Genomic DNA, 14,211 nt, shown 5'->3' with positions numbered 1-14,211 from the left:
ACGACTGAACGTAAGATATACACGACTGCTAACGGTTTTCATCAGGCAGTAAATTTGAAAAAGCCCACCCACACGTGCCTTCTATTCTTTTTAATTAAACATCAGCTGAAGTGCACGTTGTTCTGCTGGTCTTATAAAGAATGTGTGTATTTACAGAATGCTTGTCGCCCGAGAGGTTTTGAGCTGTGACAGTTGGAAAACTACACGTGTAAATAAGGCAGGGTCTGCTGTGTCCTCTGACCTCATAGATGTCCTTTAAAAATCATTTTTCTTGATTTGTTGTCCAAATGTCTTCTGTGACAAACGAACATGGGAAAAAAAATGGGTGCAACAGAGCAAGAAGAAGAATGAGGGGAGATATGAAATATAGCAAAAGTGCATTTGAATGAGGGGGTGGGGTCAATATTTACCCACTTTTCTTTGCAAAGGGCATCTCCAGGACACAGGTGGGATTCAGGTCTGGGCTCTGACTGGATGGGGTATTGCAAATCTTCTATGTTGAAGTCATTTTTTTGTTGATTATATGCTTTAACTTGTTACAGCAAAAGATAAAACTGCTCTTTATCTTTAGATGTCTTCTTGTGTTAAAACTTCTACCACCCTGACTAAAGCACAAGTCCCAGCAGAGGAAAACCAGCCCCAAAGCATAACGCTGCCACCGTGATCATGATGTCCTGGTGATGTGCAGTGCTGTAGGAATTATGGCTACAAAGTTCAACACCTTGGCCCCACATGCTTTTTAATAACCTGGTGTACACGGTTGCAAAACGTATTCAGGGTTGGATGGTTCGTGTCTTGCCACTACAGCCCATTTAGTACACGACCATTGCTCGCCAGAAATTCCTGCAGCTCCCCTAATGCTGCCTCCAGACCAGTTTTCGTCTAGTTTTCCCATCAGTTTTGGAGGGATATCCAGGTCTTGTGCCATATATATGTGTCTCCAATGATCGTGTGCCATGGCATACCCACGCACCCTTCTCTTGATTGATATATTTTTCATTACTTGTTTTATAAAACATTTGTCTCAACTCTTCTTTGTACACTTAAATCACCCCTTAAGATCAGAGGAATTAGCAAAAGTGGAGCCAGTAAAAGTAGCAGCACTGAAACACAGACATCAGCTGAGCTTTTCAATCCTTTGTTCTTTGTTGAAATTCAAAGTGTTCTTCTAACTTTAACTTGAGCTCTGGTGTAACTGTACACTCCTGTGTGTCTATCCAGGCCTTTTCATTAAGGATCACCTCATTTAATTATTGCTTTCTTATGTTGCTGTGGAAAAAAAAGAACAGGACACTGTGTAGAGAATATCAGGCCATTTTTAATTATAGACTCTCACATAAGAAATACAGGTAAAGTTTATATCTGCAATTTGTCATAGTAGTCAGCATCAACTCATCTGAGCTGTCTTTTGGCTCCTATAATAACCGCAAGTTATATAAAAACATCTGTCCACCTTAAAGCACAACATCATATAACGGACTCTATTCTTCAGCATAAATTCTCTATCCTGTTTCCTGCCATGCAATAGATTAGATCCATAATAAGAAGTGTCAAGATTTTAACATTTTTGAACACAGCTCTTCAAAATGATGGTGACATAATGCAAACAGGGATGAGGAAAGCGAACCACGGCTTAGTTATGGTTACTTGTTGGGTTGTGAAGATCCCCGTGAACAAAGAATAAAAGAACAGACGGACATTCGTGAAGAAAAATCCTTTTCATGAAGCTATGACTGAGCGGAAGTTTGTGTGTTAAAATAACAAGCGTGAGTTGATGGTTGCGAGTGATCAACATGTGAAAACCTGCATCAAACAGTGCAACAGAATCCATCAAACGCGCCTTTCTTGAATAGTTTGTCACACTTCACCCGTTTCAGGTTTCAACCTGCGAGCGAAGTGGTCGTTTATTAGAGGTGGACCGCTAATGACCAGAGGACTCGTTTATTAGATTTATGTCTTTAAGGTGCCTTTTTTTAATAGGACGTGCTAAAATTTTTACATGAATTCATTAGATCATTTGAGTAAGTTACGTCTATGCAGATTCCCTCTATTTGCCTTTACTACAACACACAAACATCAGTACACAGCAGGTGCTGGTTTCTACTCTCTTCTGATGATAATTTGCATGTAATGCAGAGCAAATGAATCACTCCATTTTAAAAAGGGCTTTCTTTGACATTAAAATTCATGCAAACACTGACATGCATTTCAAAAGCAAAGTTATTTACATGGATTAAAGAGGAAAACAAAACTGCAAATCAAAAGAAGAGGAAAAAAAAGTCTGATAAGCCAAAAGAAAAACTAAGATGTGTTTAAATGAAAAGTGAGAGGGCAAAAAGGTGTCCCAATGCTGCATACAGTATGTTTTCATTACAAATGCATCACACGATGCTGCCTGATCACAGCCCTACGTTAGCTATAAACCAGCCTATTTGCTCTACTGTTCATTCGCCACCTCAAAACAATGGTTATTGAATTAAATCGAGGAAAAAAGTAAAGTGCTAAAAATTTACAAAGAAAGGTAACAAAAATAAAACCAAGAAAATATATCAATATTGCTGTTAACCGCCTTAAACTCTCCTTCTCTCTGTGGGAAAACTACACACAGGTGACCTGGATCAAGTGGTAAATAAGTGGGCTGCAAGTCATAAGGTATTTAAGTGCAATTAGATCTAGGCCTTTAAAATCCAATTAAAGAAACCTCAGCTAACAGAGGTTGAGAAACAGCTGCCAGTGACTGGACTTCATGCTGTCATGATCACACATTTATACCGTTTCTCAGTATTTATCGCTTTGGTTTGCCAAAACAAAGCCTGCTCATTATTCTGCAAGCACATCATAGATAAAAATTAGCTGTCTGCCTCTGCTCTGCTCATCTTATTGTACCCAAAGAATCTCAGCTTTTCTCTTTGTGTTCTCAGCACAAAAGTGAGGAGGTACAGAGCCCGAGTATCATGGCGGCATTATGGAGGGTGTATCCGAAACCGATGGGAGGCGACCATGGTTTAAAAAAAAAAAGAAGATTGAATGATCACCTACAAAGGCCTCTTGCCAGAAATGAATCATTTGCGTATGCTTATGTGGATTTTGTTATGTGCAGTGTGTGTCTGGTGTAAAGCACTTTGTAACGCTGGTTTTGAAGTGCTAAGCTAACAAACTTTATTACTTATTTTTCAGTTATTCTTGAGACACCGAACGTCTGCTGGGAAATCTTGACTCTGAGCTTTTGTATGAATGTTACTTTGACGCCCATCTAAATGCAACATCTAGCATGACAGAAGGCTCTTCTAGTATGATAAAACACCCCGCCACAAGATCTCCAATCCAGATGTTCTGCTCATTGCACAGAACACTGTATAATAACTGGTGAAACTAGGACATCAGGACACCCATGGGCACAGACTTGCACCTATCACTTGAAGTCCAAACCTGTACTTTGACAACACCACACCAAAAAGCAAACAAAAAACCCCAAGTCCACAGAGATGTTTCAGTTAGGGAGCTGGAAGCAGTCTTCAGGCACGGGGGCATGTTGTTTTCTCCTGCAACATTTGTGGATGGGTGAGAATCGAGCTGGTGTCAAGGGGTTTCCCTCCTCTAAGTGTTGGGGTGCTGCTGCTTTGCTATTCAGCCTGACAGCTGAATGAACCTGTGCCTTTCTCCAGGTGTAAAGCAGTCTGTAACAGTTTAAATAAAACTTGACACAACACAAACCAGTAGTACACAGATGTTTTTGCCTGCGTGTGATTTTAATATCCGTCAGTAGTGGGGTGGTTGTGTTGGAAACATTCCAGTTTAATGGGGTCTGCAGGTCAACCTTGTGCATGTTTGGCGATTTATACTTTGAAGCTGTGTAACTTTAAGCCATTCCTGTCATTCCAAATTAAAGCCATCTATCAAAAATGTGGATAAGCATTTTTAATAAACTGCTTCCGCTAATTTAGTGTCACGAGCTAAAGTTAGGGCCACAGTGCACAGAAGGTGCTTTAAACACACCTGGAAGTATTTATTCATGTGGGACAGCTTCAGTTTCATCTTCTCTACCCAAAACAATTCACAGAGGAAGACTTTCCATTGCCACTGTATACTGCAGCGACATGCTGCTGTTACAAAGATCTCAGTCGAGAGGCTGTGGGTCTGCTATAGGCATAGTGTGCAGAACCTCGTCCAGTAACTGCAGAGCTCTATGCAGGTGGATCTCAATCCAGCAGGGGGTCTCCTTGATGCTCTGGCGTGGGTAGTCAGGCCCCCAGCCTTTAACAAAGCTCATCCTGAGAATACATAACCTCCGCAGGTCGTCCACACCGATTCCAGCTGCTGCTGACAAACCTGACAGGAGACAGAAAGACACAATTAAAACCACTGTGACAAAAACAAACCAACCCAAAATGCATCCCTCAATCAGGCAATTTTCACAGATGAATTCAGGACAATGTTGGGAACAAGTCTGAAGTTACCATGTCTCTGTACCAGAGCACAGCAAGGGGGATAGTGTGCTTAGTACACAGCCTGCAGGAGGCCAGAAAACCACTAGCTGTAAACTCACTGGACTATCAGAAGCAATATCCCCAAAAACTCTATAAATAAAAGAAATCATAGAGAATTCAGTATCTGAGCTGACTATATCAAACAGTTGTGTTCTCCTGTTCACCTCCGTCAGGTAATATCAAGAAAAAGTCTTCAGGTGAGCTTACAAGTGATTCTCATCAACTACAAGTGAAGCTATTTATTAAACTTAATAGTAAGGACATTTTTAAATCAAAATATGTTTTTCAGATGATTGTTTTTCTTATACTTAGATGACAGTAAACTCAATATTGTGAGGTTTTGGATGTACAGACACTCAGATTATATCTATATGAAAAGTAACACATCCAAAGATTTCCAGCTTCAGTTTTGGAGTGGGGTAGTCAAGACTCTACTGAGCAGGAGTCCATAAAATCATTTTGATTTAATTTCTGTTCATAGCATCAGTATTTGCAGTTGCTATATCTTACTAATAGCTGGAGCTATCCCTCCTACTGATCCAGGTCCAGGTATGTTTCCAGCCACAGCTGCTGCTTGAGCTGCTGCTGCTGCTTGAGCCGTAGCAGCCTGCTGTTGCATCTGTCTGTGGCACTGACGCAAGTCGAATACCTGGTGGGACAGAGGACACTCTGAATACTGTTTTTATTTACATTTCTCAAACCAAAATATATGAAAGCTGACAGCCTATTTATTACACAGGAAAAATTGCTGTGGACTGAAACCTGTGGCCTCACCTTGATGTAAGCGCTGGGGTAGATTTTGTGAACTGCGTCACCGGGGGCTCGGCCCGCCTCTCTGTCCAGGTAGTAACTCTGAACAAACACAGCATGGTCACTGAGGCATCGCACCCACACATCTCCCTCGCCTTTACACTCCAGCTGGACCCCTTTACCAATGTGTAGTCTGTCAGAAAAGAAGGAAAACATGAGAAAGAGAATGAACTGGAGTGACTTTCTCCAAAACATGGTGTGCACTTCCTATAAATGTCAGCTTTGCGCTCAGAAATTCACATAAACAAGGCCTTGATCCATAGATCATTTCAAAGGTAAACACACAATGTGATTGTCATTTTTGATGTGGACACATATTTACACAAAACAAACAGCAATTCCAAAATCTACTTTCATTCAGCCTCAGAGGTAAATGTTTGAAATTATTCCTGTAAAATTCATGTTTATAGGAGACTCCAGCTGCCTCCTATGATATTCCTCTATTATGCAACTCCTCACTTCTCTAAATCTATAGTTGAGGATGGCATGACCCACAGAACACCCATTGTCACATTTACAGGAAATACGCAAGTTGTCGCTTAAAATGGAGCAAAAAGTGCCAAACGTTATGTTTCAAGTCAAATGACTTCTCATGCCAGTAGAATAAAGGGTCTCTTTAAGTAAACAGGAAGGCATAAACAGAAGTTATAAGAAGAACAGATTCTTCTGAAATTTCTACCTACAGTCATGTGAAAAGACATTATTTTTCTCTTGGCAGTCTTACTGCATCCATATGAATTAAGAGGGTACGTAGAAATTCATCAAATGGACTTTATTCTTTGATCACCAGCAAATGTGACCACCTTGACAAAAGCAGAAATTTTGGAGCATCCAGGTTTGTGACAAGACAATACTAAAGAGGACAGACATCAGCAGTGATCTTAGAGAAACAATTACTGCTGTCCATCAATCTGGGAAGAGTTGGAGGGTCATTTCCAAACAATTTGAAGTTTGTCATTCTATAGTAAGAAAGACATTAACAAGTAGAAAACATTCAAGAGAGCTGCCAATCTTCCCTGGCCTCAAGGTCAATGCTCAGAGAAACTGCAAAAAAATAAAACAAAACAAAAACACCCACAAACATATCACTCATCTAAGCATGACGTTCAAAACAGTGTGGCTTGTATGGAAGTGCTGCCAGAAGAAAACATCTCTCTACAAAGAACACGGCAGCACGGATTCGTTTGCAAAGTTTTATATGAAAAAAACTGCCAGATTTCTGGAACAATGTCCTTTAGACTGTGGCTATAATCCACAGCACCACATTTGGCAAAAAACAAACAACATATTAGCACAAATACCTCATAACAACTGTCAAGCACGGTGGTGGTCATGTGAGGATTTTGGTGTGTTTTGTAACCACAGGACCTGAGCACCTTGTTCTAAATGAGGCAACCATGAAATCTCCTGTATACCAACGTATTCTAAAGTCAAAAGCGAGGTTATCAGTAGGACAACTACAGCTTGGCTAAAAGGTCGTCATGCAACAGAACAATGATCCCTAGCACCGCAGCAAATCTACAACAGCATGACTGACATGTGGACTTGGCCCAGCCAAAGTCCAGACCTCAAGACCAATACTCAAGAAAACCAATACTTAAGAACACCATACTCAAGACCTGCTGTGACAGGACCTTTAGAGAGCTACACATAAACAAATGGCCACAAATCACAATAAACCGAATCAAAGGTGTAAAGAAGAGCACGCCAAAATTACACAATGATGTAAGAGACTGATTAAGTCACACAGAAAATGATTACTTTGAGTTATTGCTGGTAAAGGTGGTTTGCTGGTAAACAGTTGACTGGTGTGGTGCATCTGGTTTTTCACATGGCTGTATGTAACATATGGTACTGTTCAGTTTCAAACATTTAACCAAAACTGATACAATTAATCTGTAAAAAACAATACAAAACAAACAAACAAACAAAAACGCAAACCAAGCAAAACACGTTAAAATCTCAGTTCATTATTCTTGTTGGTGCCTACCTTGCTCTCTCGATAGCCTCAGTGCGATGTACATTACTGAGCTGGCCCAAACAGAACCTGTCACCGCCTGAGGGGTCCACATAGCCATCTACAGTCACTATGGGGCACGAGGAGGGCACTTTAAATGTCTCCCCAACCTGAACATCCATCTCAAAGTAGGCAATGGAACACCAGTAGTCAGGAGCTGAAACAGAGGGTAAGAAGATCTCAATAATTTCACATCATCAATAGAAATGAACCATAGTTAATCCTCAAGGCTACATAAACTTTCTTATCTTTGAGATATATATATATATATATATATATATATATATATTTTGAAAGAAAAACCAAACTACATTTTACATTTTCATATAAGTGTGATGCTTTCAAATCAGACTTTCTATTATATTCACCCCTAAAACAGGGTTTGTGTATTTGGGTGGGTGGGTTGCGTTTCCTCACCTGGATGATTGGATATAGGAGGCTGAAAGGCGAGCTCATTGTGCACTGGCCCTGAGAAAGAGAGAGATGTCAGCAATCACCTGCTCTGCAAAGAAAGGTCTGTGATTTTATAAACAGTTACAGCTGTAGTGTCAGTGTGTACCTACAGTAGTGTGCTGGATGTGGTATAGGAGGGTGATGCTGTAGATGCCCGTTGCTGTGGTGGGGTATGGTGGGAGTGAAGCCGTTCCTGGGCCAGGCGGAGGTGGGATCTGAGGAGAGAACGAAAGTCAGATCTGAAGCTGGACAGACAAAGACAAGGGACTCCAAAAAGTGCAACACACTTTCAAAGACGAGAAGCAGACTGTATGAAACGTTCACACTGACAAGCAAGTTTACGAGGTGATGTTTTATGACTGTATCTTACTGCCTGATCCAGCAGCAACAGCAGGAAAGGATGCCGTTGAGGCAGAGGTGGAGGGCTCAGGGGGTGGGAGCAGAGTTGGAGTTGGAAATGATTCCGACGGTGGTGGCCGACTACTGGTTGGGGGATGCTGGATGGTCTGGAGGGAGTGGCTGCCATCAATGGAGGACACACTCTGCTGTCCGTCAAAATCAAACTCATCCTTAACGATCATGGATGAGCTGTGCCCGGCGGAGCTGTTTATAGTCAGTCCTGATAAGTCTGCACACCGAGAGAAAGGACAGGTGGAACAGGTCACTGGCAGCACCAGATGCTCATGGGTATGCAGATGTGTGTAAATATCACAACACTTAAGGCGGCAAAGCAGCTGTCAAACTACAATCTGTGTTACAGACCAGAGTTATTATAGTTTTGTGTTTTTTTTTTTTTATTTAATTTTGATTCTTGTTTTTGATTCAGTTTAGTTTTTATTTTTGAAAATGTTTAGTTTGGGCTTATTTTTGTATTAGTTTCAGTTTTAAAATATTATCATATGGAGGGCATATGTCAGAGACAATATTAGAAAATCAGCACAGGTATTACAATAAACACATAACCTTTTATCCATCCTCATCAGGCAAGTATTACCTTTTTTTTTTTTTTTTAAACAAAACTACCAAATGAATGAATCAAAGCGAAATGCTTCACAGTAACTTTGTACGTCAATAAATGTGTTTTATTAACTGTTGGTAGCCAAATTTGTAACTCAGATTATAACTGGATCAACTGCAAATCTCAAATGAACCTCACCAACATTACTCACCTATGCCAGGAGACACCACCCTCTCATAGTGATAGGGGTTCACGCACACACAGTCACACTTGAGGTCAAAGGCAAACTGGCAGTATTTCACGTGCTTCAGTTCATTCTTATGCAGGTCAGGCCAGCGCCACAGCCGTGCATAGATTACATGAGGGAAGCCTTTACGTCCAGCCACCTGGGAACAATGAGAGACAGAAAACAGAGTTAATTCATTTATATGCTTGCTGCAGAAAAGGACGCCTATTGTCAACTTTTGTGTAGCTCATTGATATTTCTCAAACGGAAACCGATGTTTTAATCGTTTAACTGTATATAATATCTGTAAATACAATACCATTGCATTTATGTGTCATAAATTATTATAAATGCAAACAAAGAAAAAAAAAGGAAAAAAAAATCATTGACAATTAACAATGTCAAATAAATGAAGGTACCGTAATTGTCGGGCTATAAGCCGCTACTTTTTGCACAAGCTTTGAACCCTGCGGCTTTTCTATGGATTGTCCATGATTTTTGTCATATTGTAAGACGATTTGTTTTGTTTGTTCCGCTGTTGTACGGCACTACTTTGCCTGGCGGAAGGGCATGTGATCAGACACACAGTATCGGGGTTCAAGAGTGGTATGTTGGTCACATGTCCATCCACCAGGCAACATAGTGCCGTACAAGTAGCACGAAAAACAAACTTCAAAGTAGCGCTACGCGTTCAGCGGGAGATGTGGATGACGAGCGGCAATAATCTTGCGAAAAGCAAGTTATGCTCAACTCCACCGGTGGAATCTGACAGCGTGGAAAAGTGTGAAAACATCCATGATCACCAACGGATTTCAAAGGGCTGGACTGCTGCACGATGGAGAGGAGGACACCGCCACGGCCCTTCTGAGGGTGTTCGACTCTGACACTGGCAACGAGGATTTCTTTGGTTTTGAAAGTGACAACGAAGGAAAGAAGCTGAGAGTGGATGACGAAGCCACCCTGAGCCTGTTCGTTTCCGACACTGGAGAAGAGGACTTTGGTGGTTTTAGTGCACAGGAAGAAGAGAAAGATGGTGGTGAATGACTGACTTTTCTTCTTGTTAAAGCCGTGTCACTGCACCTGAGCCTAAAAGGTAGTCCGAATCTATTTTTCTGGTGTGCTGTAGGTCATCGTTATGTACTACATTTGTTACTCATTTATGAAGCACAGTACATGTTTCGTACTTGTAATTACCAGTACTTGTACAAATACCTAAAAAGTTATGCAAATATGTACCCATAACTTGTTTTTCAAAATATTAATAAAAGGGATGTGTCTCCAAACAGCCATCTCTTTCCTGACAATTCCCTTTGTGCATATTCTCTTACATATGATAAGACAACATTGAAACACCTGCGGCTTTTAGTCAGGTGCGGCTAATGTATGTACAAAACAGGATTTTCCCCTGATTTTAGCTTGTGCGGCTAATATTCAGGTGCACTTTGTAGTCCGGGAAATACGGTACATACAACCTAAAGTAAGGCATAAAAATTTCCTCTTTTTTCTTGGAAGTCCTTCTTACATTAGCAGGAGGCAAAAAGAGTTCTGACTGGATGAATTACATTAGGTATATGTTCACCTGTGTGTCGGCATGTTTAAACGTGCTAGTGAATGAGTGAGTATGTGTGTTTGTAAGCCTTTAAAAGAAAATGTGGCGGGTGCGCTCAAGAAAAGCGAGCATATCAGCATTCTCTGAGGTTTGCCCTGCACTTTGATGTGACGTTTCCTGCTGCAGATAACAGACGTTCTGATGGAGTAGATGTTAGCATCCAGTTTAAAAGCCCTCGGGTCAGTGGATCAGCGTTTTACTGGCCCATGTATGTTTTTTTATGGGCCTCTGGGGAAAAAGAATATATTCATGCAATTTTCAAACTTACATAATGACAGTGCAAAACCATGACATAGTCTCCACCGTGTTTTACAGATGGCTATAGATTTTCACTGTTGTACCTCTCTCCTGGTCTCAAAATATCAAATCTGTGTATATCAGTGACAATTTGATCCAAAAATATCAAATTAAGTTTCTTCCCTCTCACCTGTTGCCACTTATTTTCCGCCCCAGTTTCCCTTCCAGTGACACCATTTCTGGCAGATGGCTCATCTTAAGGGCCATTCCTTAGTTTAGTTTTAAGGCCTGCCACATATTTTGTCCTCCTCTTGTCCAGTTTCCTCAAATTTCTTTAAGAACTCACTGCACACCACGCTGAGATCTGCCAAATCTGTTGGATAATAGCTCTTTGCAAATTACCTTTGTGGTGCAGAAATACTATTTTTTTTTCTGACAAGTGGTGCTATCTTTGGCAATTTTCATGTGTAAAACCTCATGACCACTGACGTGTTAAGCAGAAACAGCCTTTATATTTAAATACCTGCAGCCGTCCATCAAGTGTCCTCTGAATGGTCACACACTTGCTCGGGTGAGCCCCATTGGTGGTGATAGCTGTAATGAGAGAGTCAAGTTCGTCTTTTTTCTCCTTCAGCTTCTTCACCAAGCTCTCGATGGCGCGCTTGGCAAACGTCTCGCTCTCGCCGCCCTGCCTGTGACACATGAGGCTGTGTACAATGCTAAGGCAGGCATCATTGCTGGTAGGAGTGTTGGTGATGGACATCTCGGCTAATGTTTTTCCCCACTGCGGCTTTTTGACACGGTTTCACCTCATTGTCAAGATGTTAGGGCAGAGAGACTGTCACAGTTCAGCAGTGCTTCTTAATGAGACTGGTGACAAGCTCTGGAAGTAAAATGAAAAGCAAAAAAAAAAAAAAATAAAAATAAATCAGTTCAACTGAAAAGCTGAATCAGCTTTTCAGTAATTTTGAAACCTCTAGAATAGATTATGGTGCTGCACAGCTCAGTAGGTAAATATAAAGACATAAGACAAAACAGTTTTAACAGCATTTTTTTCTGTTGAGTTACTGCCTTGTTAATTCAAAAGACAGATTAGCTTTCCAGGAAAACAACAACAACAACAACAACAACAAACAAACAAACAAACAAACAAACAAACAGGATTTCTGTTTTGAGTCTGGGTGGCTGGCAGCAGGTGTGAACCAGAAACTCTAACCTTATAAAGAAAAAAGAAGTTTTTAGCCGCATAATGACAATGCTAGCTCACCAACAACCAAATGACATGTCGAAGCGGCCTTCCGTATATCCACAGCCGAGTTTAGAAACTCCCGTAGCTTTTTATTCGTGGGTAAAAATTAAGTTTGAGTTGTTGTGTTCGCTAGCTGCTCAGCTAACTAGCGGCGCCAGTCTGGCTGCCGCTTGTTCAGGAGGAAGCTTCAGGAAATTACTCCCAATTGACAGACATAACCGGAAATGCGCGCACAATCTCTTCAAAATTAAAGGTTGGGCACTCAACAATGGTTTGGTCTACAGGCGCATTAAAAGTTGGTCATACAAGCCACAAAGTATTATTTTCTTTTCAACACAAATTCACAAATCTCTCAGAGAAAGGTAGAGGGATCAAAATATACATTAGGTGCATAGATTACTCGCCTTTGCCTGTAATTTTATTTTGATGTGCTTTCACGGATATAACTGCTTTAATTAAAGCCAACTCTCTTGTAGTTCGTGCTACCCGATACCAAAATATCAGCTAGCACAGATGACTGTTGATAGCAAACTACGTAGCGTGCAACCGTGAGGTTAGCAGACATGTTTGTTATTGTGGCAAGTTCCGCCGCACACGACATCAAGCAACAACGTGATCACTCACAAGTAGTAAAACACTGTTTGGTGAGTAAGGTCTTTGTAGTTTAAAAACACAAACTCAGTTTTAGTGTTTCAAACCTTCCACTTTACGCTTACCTGGAGTTAGCAGGTGTAGCGGCTAACAGACGAGCCCTGTCCCCAAGTAGCCGTGCCGACAGGGGCCAGCGATGGGTCTGTGCAGGTCCTGCACACCGCCTAGGTTATCCTTATAATTTCCAGCAGGTGTTTTAAGGAAAGACGGGGAAAAGCTCCGACGTCCGTAAACCCCTTCTTTATACTCTATAGAGTGAAGGCCGGATTAAATCAGAGTCAAATCTCAGATTTCGTGGAAACTCACGACTGGTCTGCTCACTCCTCTCTAACCATTTCCTTCAGTGGCGCGTTGCGCATGCGTAAAGAGCGCCAGCTCTCGTTCTCATAACTCATGATTTTAATTTTACTTTTAGCTGTATTAGTACACCTGCTGCTATTACAGATATTGTAACTAATTATTACTGCTGCAACGTCTCACTACATCAAAGACCTCATGATTTCTCTGAATGCATTTACTTTGCCTGCCCGTCTATTACTCTGACCTGCACCTGGCGTGTTTTCTCTCCGTTTGAAAATTTTAAAGTAAAATGAATGACATTTCTTTCTGTGTCAGAAGAAGGCCCTACAGATATATATGGTTTTTCCCCTTTTTCTTTCATATCATCAACTTTCTAATAAGTGGATGACCTGCTCTGTCTCCTGAGCTACAGCTATCCCAAAACCAAACCATTCTACCTTCGATATGGGGTATCTTGAAATTTTGGGGGTATTTGCACTGCACTAGAGTGCTTTAGAGGTGGTTTTCAACAGGTCTCCAGTATTTGCGTGATTCTGGACTGAAAGGTTTCCGATTATTTAGCTTTTGGGCAACAGTTAAGTTTGTGCCTATCTTTAAAACAAATGCTGCAAAACTCAGCTACAGATGAGAAAATACAGTAAAATACTTATGAGATATAATTTTTATTTTATTATTTTTGTTAGATTGTCCTTGACTGAAATAGAACTTTATACATTTCCTCAAGGTATGTTTGTATGCAGGATGGATCTTTAAATAAGGATCATGTGGAAACATTTGTGCTCAGTCAATATTTGATACTGATACTGTCTAGTAAGAATATGCCAGTTTACACATTTCTGCTTTCTGCTGCGCTCTTTAGGGGTTGCCATAGTGGATCGTTTGCCTTCATTTCACTCCATCTCTGCCATCCTATTCTGTCCTCTGCATGTCCTCCTTCACTACATCCATGAATCTTCTTTGTGGGCTTCCTCTTCTCCTGCCTGGAAGCCCAGTACATCCACAATTCCTTCTCTCCACATATCCAAACCATCTCAGGCTTGCCCCCTCAACTTTGTTTCCAAATCGCTCAGCCTGAGCTGTCTCTCTCATATACTCATTTCTAATCCTGTTCACTCTAGTCACTCCCAGCGACAATTTCAGCACCTTCAACTCAGCCATCTCCAGCTCCACCTCCTGTCTCCAAACCAAACGTAATAACAGGCCTTATTACCATC

The 14,211-nt window shown here is 41.1% G+C and overlaps 1 protein-coding gene across 2 annotated transcripts; it reads right to left on the bottom strand.

Annotated features, from left to right (window-relative positions):
- Positions 1 to 1,298: 1,298 nt before the first annotated feature.
- On the bottom strand, positions 1,299 to 13,052 carry LOC120733465 (mothers against decapentaplegic homolog 4-like). Of its 2 annotated transcripts, none has more exons than XM_040031699.1 (10): positions 12,763 to 13,052; positions 11,321 to 11,680; positions 8,937 to 9,111; positions 8,138 to 8,395; positions 7,878 to 7,982; positions 7,732 to 7,782; positions 7,288 to 7,471; positions 5,262 to 5,430; positions 4,998 to 5,136; positions 1,299 to 4,329 (listed from the first exon to the last, which is right to left on the bottom strand). In XM_040031699.1, exons 2-10 carry the CDS (start codon positions 11,558 to 11,560, stop codon positions 4,118 to 4,120), a joined length of 1,533 nt encoding a protein of 510 aa, XP_039887633.1. In that variant the 5' UTR covers positions 11,561 to 11,680; positions 12,763 to 13,052; the 3' UTR covers positions 1,299 to 4,117. The 2 variants fall into 2 exon arrangements, with proteins under 2 accessions (XP_039887633.1, XP_039887632.1); XM_040031698.1 differs by lacking the exon at positions 12,763 to 13,052 and adding an exon at positions 12,065 to 12,731.
- Positions 13,053 to 14,211: the final 1,159 nt, after the last annotated feature.

This window comes from Simochromis diagramma, unplaced genomic scaffold (assembly GCF_900408965.1).
Source record: "Simochromis diagramma unplaced genomic scaffold, fSimDia1.1 OVJJ01000284.1, whole genome shotgun sequence".
NCBI lineage: Eukaryota > Metazoa > Chordata > Actinopteri > Cichliformes > Cichlidae > Simochromis > Simochromis diagramma.
This window is presented reverse-complemented; position numbering and strand designations above follow the sequence as displayed.